This window comes from Cheilinus undulatus, linkage group 16 (assembly GCF_018320785.1).
Source record: "Cheilinus undulatus linkage group 16, ASM1832078v1, whole genome shotgun sequence".
NCBI lineage: Eukaryota > Metazoa > Chordata > Actinopteri > Labriformes > Labridae > Cheilinus > Cheilinus undulatus.
The window spans coordinates 4,416,634-4,428,325 of NC_054880.1; the positions used below are offsets into that span (position 1 = coordinate 4,416,634).

At 40.0% G+C, this 11,692-nt stretch overlaps 1 protein-coding gene across 1 annotated transcript; it reads right to left on the reverse strand.

Moving 5' to 3' along the window:
• Positions 1-1,652: 1,652 nt before the first annotated feature.
• LOC121523883 lies at positions 1,653-11,440 on the reverse strand. Its single transcript, XM_041808944.1, has 6 exons — positions 11,109-11,440; positions 6,930-7,053; positions 6,598-6,790; positions 6,248-6,518; positions 4,400-4,486; positions 1,653-4,166 (listed from the first exon to the last, which is right to left on the reverse strand). Exons 1-4 carry the CDS (start codon positions 11,406-11,408, stop codon positions 6,308-6,310), a joined length of 828 nt encoding a protein of 275 aa, XP_041664878.1. The 5' UTR covers positions 11,409-11,440; the 3' UTR covers positions 1,653-4,166; positions 4,400-4,486; positions 6,248-6,307.
• Between the last annotated feature and the right edge of the window lie 252 nt (positions 11,441-11,692).

Below are 11,692 nucleotides of genomic sequence, written 5' to 3' on the forward strand. Positions count from 1 at the left end.
AGGTCCAGTTTTTTTCTGACACTGTGGAGGACGGACATTGGAATATGCCACTGATCATCAACTGGCGGCCCGGGGGCCACATCAGGTCCCCCAGAGCTTGCCACCCGGCCCTGAAAGATCATTAAATTCAGAAAAGGAGGAAAAGTAGATGTTAAGAGTATCCTTTTGCTTTAAATGTCTGCAGCTGTTAAATCTGTCCCACAAACAATTAACATTGAACTAGTTTTAGAATGAATGAACATTTGATCTGTTTTTACAGAAATTTACTCTCAAAATTAGTTGATGTTAAAAAATGGTTAAGGTTGGCAGAAGTGTTGCAAAAACTGACAGAAAAAGTTGTAAAAAAAAATAGGTTAAAATGTGTCAAAAATTGGTTACAAATGACAAAAGATAGTGCAAGAAAGTAAAGAAAATGGGTTAAAAAGTGGCAAAAATAGAAGAAAAGTGAAAAAATTGATAATAGAGTGGCATAAAGGGGATAAAACAAGCAGAAAAAGTGGTTTAAAGGGGGTTCGAATCTTTCACTAGTTGGGTTAATGAGACAAACGGGCAGAAAGTATCAACAAAGGGTTAAAAGTGGGAATAATGCTTTTAAAGTTTCAAAAATTGTTGTAAATATGTAATAAAAAGGGGTTAAAAGGTGGCAAAAATAGAAGAAAAGTGGCAAAAATGGATAAAAGAGTGGCACAAAGTGGATAAAACATGCAGGAAAGGTTGTTTATAAGGGGTTAAAATCATGCAAAAATTGGGTTAAAGAGGTAAAAAGTATCAAAAAGGGGTTAAAGTGGGAAAAATGGGTTAATATTGGTCCAAAATGACAATTAGGGAGAGCCATTCGCTTGGATTTTTAGGGGTCCGGCCAATCCTGTTGTCAGGCCTGCTGCATGATAGATAATAGGGATAGGTCTCACTGGTAATGACTAAAAATGTCCTGTAGTTTCAAGGAAAATACAACAACTACTGCAATAATATTTCAATCAGACCAAAATGTTAGTTTAATTTTTGTGTATTTGGAAATCTGGCCCCCAGAGTTTTTGTTGACTAAATCTGGCCCTTGTCCAAATGTTCTTGATGACCCCTGGAATACGCTGAAATGAAATCTGTATTTCTCTCTAAAATGTCCTTTAAAAATATTATTTCCTCCCAAAATTAATGGATCTTAAAGCCTTAAACAGTGACTTATCAGCTTTACTGCAGCCAGCCACAAGAGGGCGATGGAGATATTTCAACTGCATATTTCTGGAGCCCTCTTGATGTTTATCACTGAGTCTGATGGTAATATGCTGTGATTGGTCAGAAGCACGCTGTGTTGTGATTGGTCAGAAGCACGCTGTGTTGTGATTGGTCAAAAGCATGCTGTGTTGTGATTGGTCAGAAGCACGCTGTGTTGTGATTGGTCAAAAGCATGCTGTGTTGTGATTGGTCAGAAGCACGCTGTGTTGTGATTGGTCAAAAGCAGGCTGTGTTGTGATTGGTCAAAAGCAGGCTGTGTTGTGATTGGTCAGAAGCACGCTGTGTTGTGATTGGTCAAAAGCAGGCTGTGTTGTGATTGGTCAAAAGCACGCTGTGTTGTGATTGGTCAGAAGCACGCTGTGTTGTGATTGGTCAGAAGCACGCTGTGTTGTGATTGGTCAAAAGCACGCTGTGTTGTGATTGGTCAGAAGCACGCTGTGTTGTGATTGGTCAGAAGCACACTGTGTTGTGATTGGTCAGAAGCACACTGTGTTGTGATTGGTCAGAAGCACACTGTGTTGCACATGCAGCAAACAGATCTGTGAAGATTCTCAGAGGAGGGAAACTGCACTGACAAAGAGCCTTATTTGGAAATTCATTGCAAAAAGACAGTAATAATTGTTGTTTTTTTAATTATGCCAAATTACAGAAATGTGAGTGTGCTTCTCGTCTGATTAGCTAGGTTGAAGATTTTCTTTAGAATTCAAGGAAAAAAAAGTGAAAGTATAGCATGCCATATTTTTCCTTCTCAGATTTCTGACTTTAATAATCCTCTGGGGCTCAGATGGGAAGTTGTGGGGGGTCCGATGTGGCCCCAGGCCTCCTGGTGATTATCACTGCTGTAGCCTTATTGTACCCACTCAGGCTGTGGAGGGCCAAAAATGTCTTACTTAAAACCAGTAAAACATGCATTTGTGATTTAGATTTAATTCTGGAGTCAAGGCTTCAAATTTGCAGTTTTTCCTGTGAGTCATCAACTGTTAGACATTTCAGCAGGAGGGGCAATTCGTGCTTTTTCCTGCACTGTTATAATTAAATATACACAGTTTATATATAAATTCATAAAAAACTGCTACTCATTAACATATACAAGGCTGTGATGATCACTTTCAAAGAAATCTAAATTTTACGTTGCAAATGAAAATATTTATTTTTCTGTTTTATGACTTTACAAACATCGGGGGTTTTTACCCCAAACTTGTCATTTAAAGGGTAAAATTCATAAAAATGAATTATTTCTTGATATTTCTGAGCAGGTATGTTCTTTATAAACAAACAAAAAAAAAATGCAAAAAGTGGATTTTTAAAAATATATTTTTTTAGTAAACACATGGACAAAATAGCTGGCACCCTTCTGTTAAAGACAGGAAACCACTGAAATAACTAAACTGGCAAAAGTAATAATAAATGATAATTAACTAAAGTAAATCCGACATTGCTTTTTAATTATGGTTCAACAGAATCATTAAAAAAACTAATAAAACAGGCCTGGACTAAAATCATTGCAGCCTTAACTAGGGCTGGGTGACTATGGCAAAAAGCAAAATCATGATTAAATGAACTTTTTACCTTGATTACGATAGATGTACAATTATCCCACACCCGACTCATTTAGCTGTAAATATTTGTATAACTTTAAAACAAATAACTGAAAGGAACATGCAGATTAAAAATGTATGGTTATTTATTGAAATCAAAACATATATCAGCTGAAATGATACTTTTTTAAAAGTCACATTCTCCTAGAAAAGTAGACAATAGTTCTTGCTAACAAAATAAATTATTTTTATAGTGTTGTATAAAGAGTAGAAAATAACTGCTCATGCTGTGAGTTTTAGCAGGCTGAATGGGACGGTGTCATGTGACTTCTCCTTTGGGGTTCTGGCAGGCTACATGCCATGTGACACCTGGCGGCCTATCACATGACTGCACAGCCAGTGGTGTGTTTCTAAGAGGATTGTGCATTAGTGGAGAGAGAATTACAAGGAAAAAGCTGAAATAATTGACAGGGCAGGTTAGTTAGAGGCTCCAAATGTTGGTTTTGATTATATTTCTATTAATTGCCCAGCTCTTAATTACTCTTAACCTCATATTTTGTTGACAACCTTTTGAGGCAGTCACTGCAGTCAAGTGATTTTTCTCAGTGGGACTTCTGCACCTGTCCCAGGTATTTTGGTAGCTACAGTCTCCTTTTCTTTGGATGCTTCATTTTTGTGAACACAGAGCTGATGTGACTGTCCAAAAGCTCCAGTTTCCTCTCGTTTGTCCGTACGATATTCTCCCAGAAACTTTGTTGCTCATAAATCTACGTTTTTGTTTTAGTCTAAAAAAAAATGCTATGCAATCTTCCTTACATCAGGATGCATATTAAAGTTTTCCATCAGTAGATGTTGTGCATATTAAGCATGAATTCCATCAATCCAGTAAAGCATTAATGAACATTCAGTAATGCACTTAGAATCAGCGGTAATAATATCAAAACAAAATAAGAATTAAAATTACTGCTGTTCAGAAAACTTAATATACACAAAACTGAACAAATATTGATTCAACAAATCTAACAAAAATGTGAAAAACACTTTAGAAAAATGTTTATAAGTCTAAGTGTCCTGTCCAGTTCTTTCAGTCACTACAGGTATCGAGCCTTCAGGAGCTTCGTGAGCTGGTGCCAGGGGTTCCTTGGGAGCAAAAAGCGGGCTGTCGTCGCTTCCTGTGTGGTCCTACTCATTAGCAGAGAGTCTGGATGCCCAAGACCACTACACAGGTTTCAGACCGCCCCTTGATTGAACCGTGATATATAGCTGGCTACGACTTCCTCTTTGTCAGGCCGCACAGGTCCTCAGGGATGGGGAAGGCCAAAACAGCACCTGTGTTTGCTGCTGGGTCCACAAAAACATTTCTGAATAAAAGATCCACAATGTTGGCCACATATCCTGTTTGAAGACAGAAAAAAGATTTAACTTTTTTGCTTTGTTGTTGAGAAAACGACTGAAAGTGTGGTCCTAAATACCCTCTAACGTTTCACACTTTTATCCAACTTATTTTTTTAAAAGGTGGATTTACACACAATACTTCACACAATATGTACAGAGTTTTTTGTTCCTTTTTTTTTGTAAATAAAAGAATTCAGCAATACTGAATGTCGGCTCAGTCTTTACTGGCTTACCTCTGCAGTCTCCCCTCAGTGCTGGTGGAAAGTGGACCCTCTGTTGTTGAGGCATTTTCATTGTAGTGTACGGCAGCCTGGTAGAGTCTGGGAGTACAGAAAATTAAAAATAGAAAGGTGTTGGTAAAATCTTAGAAACCCAGGACACTTCGGCAAGGCTGCACATAGGGGGGGTTAAAGGGGAGGGCTTCTGGGTAAGGCGGCAAAAATGGGCGAAAAGCATGAAAAAGTAGCACATTTTGACAAGATGGGGTACAAATGGGCAAAACCAGCAAAAGTTGGCAAAACCTTCAGAAAAAGGTCTTGCAGAATTGGGCGGGGTTAGGGGGCTAAAAGTACCAAATATGGGCAAAAAGTGGCAAAATTGGGGAAAAAAAACAAAACAGGATGAGTGGCAAAAAGTGGGCAAAAGATGTGGCAATAGGTTGAAAAAAAAAGGGGTGATATAAGTAATACCAACATAGGAAGCAAATAAAAGTTTGACACACTTCTTAGCTCCAACATGAGGGAAACTGTTAGCCGGGATGCTAGCAACATTGCTACTGATCCAACAGGTACGCATTGATATCATCAGTAAATTTCAACTGAGGGCCCACTCTCTGGGTTTATCAGGGCCCAGCCAAATCTGTGGGTGGGTCTATTCTTCCCAGCTGGTCACTAACGAGCCACAACTGGTCACTATTGAGCCACGACTGGTCACTAAAGAGCCACGACTGGTCTCTATAGAGCCACGACTGGTCACTAAAGAGCCACGACTGGTCACTAAAGAGCCACGACTGCTCACTATAGAGCCACGACTGGTCACTAAAGAGCCACGACTGGTCACTAAAGAGCCACGACTGGTCTCTATAGAGCCACGACTGGTCACTAAAGAGCCACGACTGGTCACTATAGAGCCACGACTGGTCACTAAAGAGCCACGACTGGTCTCTATAGAGCCACGACTGGTCACTAAAGAGCCACGACTGGTCTCTATAGAGCCACGACTGGTCACTAAAGAGCCACGACTGGTCTCTATAGAGCCACGACTGGTCACTATAGAGCCACGACTGGTCTCTATAGAGCCACGACTGGTCACTAAAGAGCCACGACTGCTCACTATAGAGCCACGACTGCTCACTATAGAGCCACGACTGCTCACTAAAGAGCCACGACTGGTCACTATCGAGCCACGACTGGTCACTATAGAGCCACGACTGGTCACTAAAGAGCCACGACTGGTCACTATAGAGCCACGACTGCTCACTATAGAGCCACGACTGCTCACTAAAGAGCCACGACTGGTCACTAAAGAGCCACGACTGCTCACTATAGAGCCACGACTGGTCACTATAGAGCCACGACTGGTCACTAAAGAGCCACGACTGGTCTCTATAGAGCCACGACTGGTCTCTATAGAGCCACGACTGGTCACTAAAGAGCCACGACTGGTCTCTAAAGAGCCACGACTGGTCTCTAAAGAGCCACGACTGGTCACTATAGAGCCACGACTGGTCACTATAGAGCCACGACTGGTCACTAAAGAGCCACGACTGGTCACTAAAGAGCCACGGCTGGTCACTTAAGAGCCACGCCTGGTCACTATCGAGCCACGCCTGGTCACTATAGAGCCACGCCTGGTCACTATAGAGCCACGCCTGGTCACTATAGAGCCACGCCTGGTCACTATAGAGCCACGTAGAGCTGGAGAGCCACAGGTTGAGTATCACTGCTATAGAAAGAAAAGTGAAATCAGAAACTTTTGTACCCTGTAAAATTTTAATACTGGTTGTGGGGCAACAGTTTTTTTTTTTTTAACTTTCTACAATCTCTCTGTCGAATGTGAACTAGTCTGTAAATTATAAATACCTGTCAGCCCTCCTGTCACCCCCAGTATCACGTTGCTCTCCTCACTGCACCGCTGCAGCGTCACACCCCGTAATGTTGTTCAGTGATGAAGGACAGCTGGCTCCTCGCAGGTTCACATCGGGGGCATCGCTGTTCCACATGTAAGAACTGTCCCAGCCTCCGGGTCTGCACGTCACACTGCTGCGTGCAGACCGGGCACACTGCAAACACCTCCACTATGCAGTTCTCGTACACGATGTATTTCTTGTGGTTCGGAGTAGCTGCCTCCTCTCTGTTTAAAAGAATACATAAATGTGTTTAACACAGCTGGAGCAGTCTTCAGAAGAGCATGACACATTTGCATAACTTACCTCACTTCTGACTCTCTCAGAGCTGGGACTGAGTTTTCAGGGTCATAGGTAGCATACAGCTCTTCTGAAGCAGCCTCTGAAGAGCTGCCCTCTAATGGATCCCACTCCTCCTTGATGTCCAGGCGAGCTATCTTTGCTGGTCTCAGTGACGCCGAGGAGAAAAAGAGAGAATCTGAAGAGGTGGTAGACACACCTGCAATGATGTTTCATATAAAAAAGGGAAAATAAACAAGCGATGTGACACTAGATTGAAAGAAAGTACTGTTTAAATTCTATAACAGCTGAATGATTGTGAACTTTATCACAAGTTGAGGCATCAAATGTTTGCAGACCTGTGCTCCTGACGTGAGGCTGAAGAGTCTTCATGGACAGCTGTGTGCCAACGGTGCGTAACTTTGAGGGGTCGGTCTGGCATGCAACATCGCTTCTTTTGGAAAACTGTATCGCTGTGCTGACCTGTAAGCAGAAAACAGACGTCTCATTTTTGTAGTCCTGGCAGGAGCTACAAGTACTTCACAAATGATCAGAACAAATGCATTCGCTTCTAAAAGGATGTGGCTTACAAGACTTTTTCACTTATAGTGTAAACTCTGATGTGATATTACAAAAACCTGTAAATAAAATAAAGTTATAAACTCCAGATGAAAATAATTGCCTGTTCTATTCCTCTCACAGTTGTTGAAACTACCGCTGCAGTTCTTCTCTGTAGATGTTCAACAGAAGTGTTACAGGCGCTAGCTTGAACAGCCAGCATGTTTTAATGTGCCTGCATACTTTACAGAAGCCCCCACTCCCACTGTGGGGTTAGCATTGTAATGCATGGCCCAGTCGTTAGAAGAAAACTAGGACACTTGGGGAAGGAGCAGTGGCATCTAAAAAAAAAAACCCTAATTTGTAGAAATACAATGTTGTTTAACAGCGCACATAAACAAGCTCAAACACCTACAGTATGCTCAACACTTCATAGCCTGGTCTAACTTAGCCTAATTAGCTGGATCTTTGAGAGCTGGTCTGCAATTTTCTGGCAGTTCCATTTCCTGGTTGAAACCAGCCTCAGAAATCATTTGACAGAAAACTAGAAAACAACTGAAAAATGTTATTAAAAGTTATATTTTTTTGTCATTCCCATATTTAATGTGAAAAAATGTACCAAAGAAAAGATTTTTGTCGACTATTCTAAAAAATTGCATATGTAATGCATACCATCTCTGCAGCAAAAAAAAAAAAAAAAAAAATTAAACTGGTATTTTGACCAGTGATATTTGACATGTGGCTCTTTTATGTCTTAATTTGAAATATTTTTCCCCAGAAAACCTGAAAAAGGGACCTCTGAATTTATCCTTTGCTTGTTTGTTAACTAAAATTTTTGTCTGTATATTTCCATTGCCCTTATTTGCAATTTTTTTGCACCTTTTTTCATTTTCTTTGCCACTTTTAATCAGTTTTTATAACTACAAGCCCATTTATGCCATGTTTTTTCCACTTTTTGCCCATTTTTGTTGCTTTTTGTCACGTCTCACCCATTTAAGCTGCCTTTTTTAAAGTAAAGTCGTACTTTATTCATCCCTGAAAGGGAAATTCACAGTTTACACTCTGTTGTTGTTTTTACAAATTCAAATTCATTTGCCATTGAATACCACTTTTTTATTAGCATTTTGCCAGTTGTAACTATTTTGTGCCACTTTTCACTCATTTTGCCACCTTTTGACCAATTTTGCCAAAGTAAACTTATTTTTTATTTCCACTATAACCCGTTTTTGCCACTTTTCACCACTTACAATGTGGCTCTTGCAAAGGCATATGTAATGCATAACATCTGTGCTGCAAAAAGCTTTAAAGTGGTATTTTGACACAAATTTAAGATTAAATAAATATTGCACCTTCTGCGATTTGAAAATCACAACAGACCCTACTGTGATTTCATCTAGTTTTCCATGAATTGCCCAGCCCTATTACTGATAAGGTGTGTTACACTAATAATGGTATCCTCTGTGCTACGCCCTTGTCTGTATGCACAAAAGGGGAGCTACTTCTGATCTGAGCATGTTTACCACGGTTTTTCAAAGCATTTCATCATCACTGATGTTAAGGTCACAGGTGTAAAGTCAGTATCATCAGATGGAAAAGATGTTTTGGGAACACATATAATAACTGATTTCTTTCCAGAGGGCGGGGGCAGTATGACTGGCTAAAGACTGCTGAAAAATAAGACGTTTCAAACCTTGAGAAAAATTCATTCAGTCTGCCTGCTCTATCCTGTTCATCCATACAGACAATATGCTTCCTACTTAGTCATGTTATGTTTTTCGGACCATCCCATAGCCTTTTATTGTCCATGGAGCTGAAGCTCTGGGTTTCTCTCTTGCCCTTCAGATGCTGAATCAACACCTCTGCGGCCGTTGTGTCTGACAGCCTGCTTCATTCTACTGATGCAGGCGCTAACCTCCTCTGTTATGTGTGGCTTGTCATCTTTTAAAGTGGGTGATCTGTTTTGGGGACCACGGTGTCTACACAGAAGTTTATACAGTCTGAGACTGTCTCGTCAAGCTCCAGACTGTGGAAGATCATCCAATCAGAAACAGCCCCTTAGTATTTCCACTGTCTTCAGGCCACTGTTTCTGTTATGTGTTTTGTTTTTCCTCTTTTAATCAGGTGTTTCTTTGTCGTTGATACTTTTGATACTCCATAAAAGTCCTCACATTTTAGTCTTTACTTTTAGTCCAAGCATTTATTCTCTTGCCTAAATATGGTACCAAATCATGGTAGTGAGTTCTCTGACAAACCTGGGGTCCCTGCTTTCTACAGCTGAGAAGAAGAATAGATACAGATGCATATTTTTTATCAGATTTACCAACAGTAGAAAAATATCACAGATTTTGAATGTCCGACAAAAAAAACTACATCACATTTTAGTCTAGTTTTAGTCATCTTGACATAAACTAAACTTAGTTTTTGTCAGTTTTAGTCATCACAGATCTATTTTTGTTAGTCTCAGTCTAGTTTTAGTCATCACAGATCTATTTTTGTTAGTCTCAGTCTAGTTTTAGTCATCACAGATCTATTTTTGTTAGTCTCAGTCTAGTTTTAGTCATCACAGATCTATTTTTGTTAGTCTCAGTCTAGTTTTAGTCATCACAGATCTATTTTTGTTAGTCTCAGTCTAGTTTTAGTCATCACAGATCTATTTTTGTTGGTCTCATTCTAGTTTTAGTCATCACAGATCTATTTTTGTTGGTCTCAGTCTAGTTTTAGTCATCACAGATCTATTTTTGTTGGTCTCAGTCTAGTTTTAGTCATCACAGATCTATTTTTGTTGGTCTCAGTCTAGTTTTAGTCATCACAGATCTATTTTTGTTAGTCTCAGTCTAGTTTTAGTCATCACAGATTTATTTTTGTTAGTCTAGTTTTTGTCATGGAAAAAATGCTGTCGACAAACATTTAAAGTCAGAATTTTAGTCGACGAAATTAACACTGCTTAGAACATATCTTCAACCTGCAGCACTTGAATGTAATTGTTTGAATTGATAGAAAAAGTTTCAATAAAAAAAATGGAGCCCTTTGTTTAAATGTATTGTTTTGCATTTTTGTGACAGAAATGAAAAAGGGAGGAAAAAGGCTCTTTTTCTGCCACATTCTTTCAAAACAAACAAACAAAAAAACGGAATAATGAGAGATAAAGTTTGGTTTAGACAGTGGATCTTCTGTGATGATTTGTGGCTCCTTTATGTCTCATTTGAAACATTATTCCCCCAGAAAAACCTAAAAAAACCCGAAACTTTGACCTCAGATATCATCCACTGCAAGTCAGATTAATCTGGTTGTTTCCCACAATTATACAGGTGGCTTTAATTATCAGCCTTTATTTTTGTCTGTATATTTCCATTGCCCTTATTTGCACCTTTTTTTTTTACCACTTTAAATTCATTTTCACTGCTTTACGCCTTCTTTTTCCACTTCTTAAGCCACTTTTTACCAGTTTTTCCCCTCTTTCACCCTGTTTTTTGCTAATTGCATTTTTCTCCTTTTTTGCCCTGCTCTGCCTATTGAAGCTGCTTTTTGCCATTAAACGCCACTCTTTTCCCATATTCTGCCACTCTCTGCTGTTTTACGCCCATGTTTTCATACCCTTTTGCCCGTTTAGTCACTATTACACTCATTTTTGACATGTTTTTGCTGTTTGTTTGACCATTTTTGCCACCTGTAGCTAATTTTTTGGTAATTTATCTTCCTTTTTTGCCAATTGTGCTCCCCATTTTTTTTCAGTTGTACCATTTTATGCCTACTTTGCCCCTTTTCGCCCATTTTTGCCGGTTATTAACCATTATTAATGCCACTTTGACCACTTAAACTGTGGCTCTTATGAAGGTATTTTCAACAGTGAGGCTCTTTGTCTGACTGAAGCTAACAGCATTAGCTGCCATGCTAATCCAGCAGGCTACCATGCTAGCCGTCAGCTGTGAAGCAACATTATATTTAACATCTTAACATCATGCTATGATGCTCGGACTTACAGCTCCTTTGGAGTATTTGGCAGACGGGTTGCGGATGGTCGGCAGTGATCCGGGTCTGGTCTTCAGGTTACTGGCGAACCCGGCGTAGAACTGGCCCTCGTTGACGAAGCAGTCCGAGCTGAAGTGGTTGGCGCACACATACAGGGTCTTAGCGGTGGTGGGGGGGACCTGCCCGTCAAAGATAAAGTTGATCCACAGCTTCTTCAGCTCCTCAGCCGTGGGGAGGGTGTACAGACTCTTGTGTTCGTTTAAGCAGTCAACAACAGAGCAGTTGGCGTGCTTGGCCCGGACCTTGGACATCTTCTTCTCTCTCTTCGTGTTAACAGAGTCCTAAACGCGGAAGTGAGTAAGCATTTCAGCACTTCCGGTTCTGGTTATCTTCTTCTTCGTTTGTTTTACGGCGGTTTGCATCCGTAGCGTTGCATTACCGCCCTCTGCTGGATTAGATCAGTGTCGCAAATATTGACCCAGTGAGATCCCTTTCACCCCAATCTCTTAATCTATTAAAAAATATTGAAAAACAGAAAAGTGAAATATATTAGCCTGTCTCTGATAAATAACAATTTATTTTAATACCCTCATAC

Excerpts from the sequence above, each read along its gene's own strand:
- LOC121523883 (XM_041808944.1), bottom strand. The coding sequence starts at position 11,408 with ATGTCCAAGGTCCGGGCCAAGCACGCCAACTGCTCTGTTGTTGACTGC. Across the intron at positions 6,791-6,929 it reads GCCTCACGTCAGGAGCACAG|GTGTGTCTACCACCTCTTCA; the intron begins GTCTGCAAACAT and ends ACATCATTGCAG. Across the intron at positions 6,519-6,597 it reads CTGAGAGAGTCAGAAGTGAG|AGAGGAGGCAGCTACTCCGA; the intron begins GTAAGTTATGCA and ends TCTTTTAAACAG.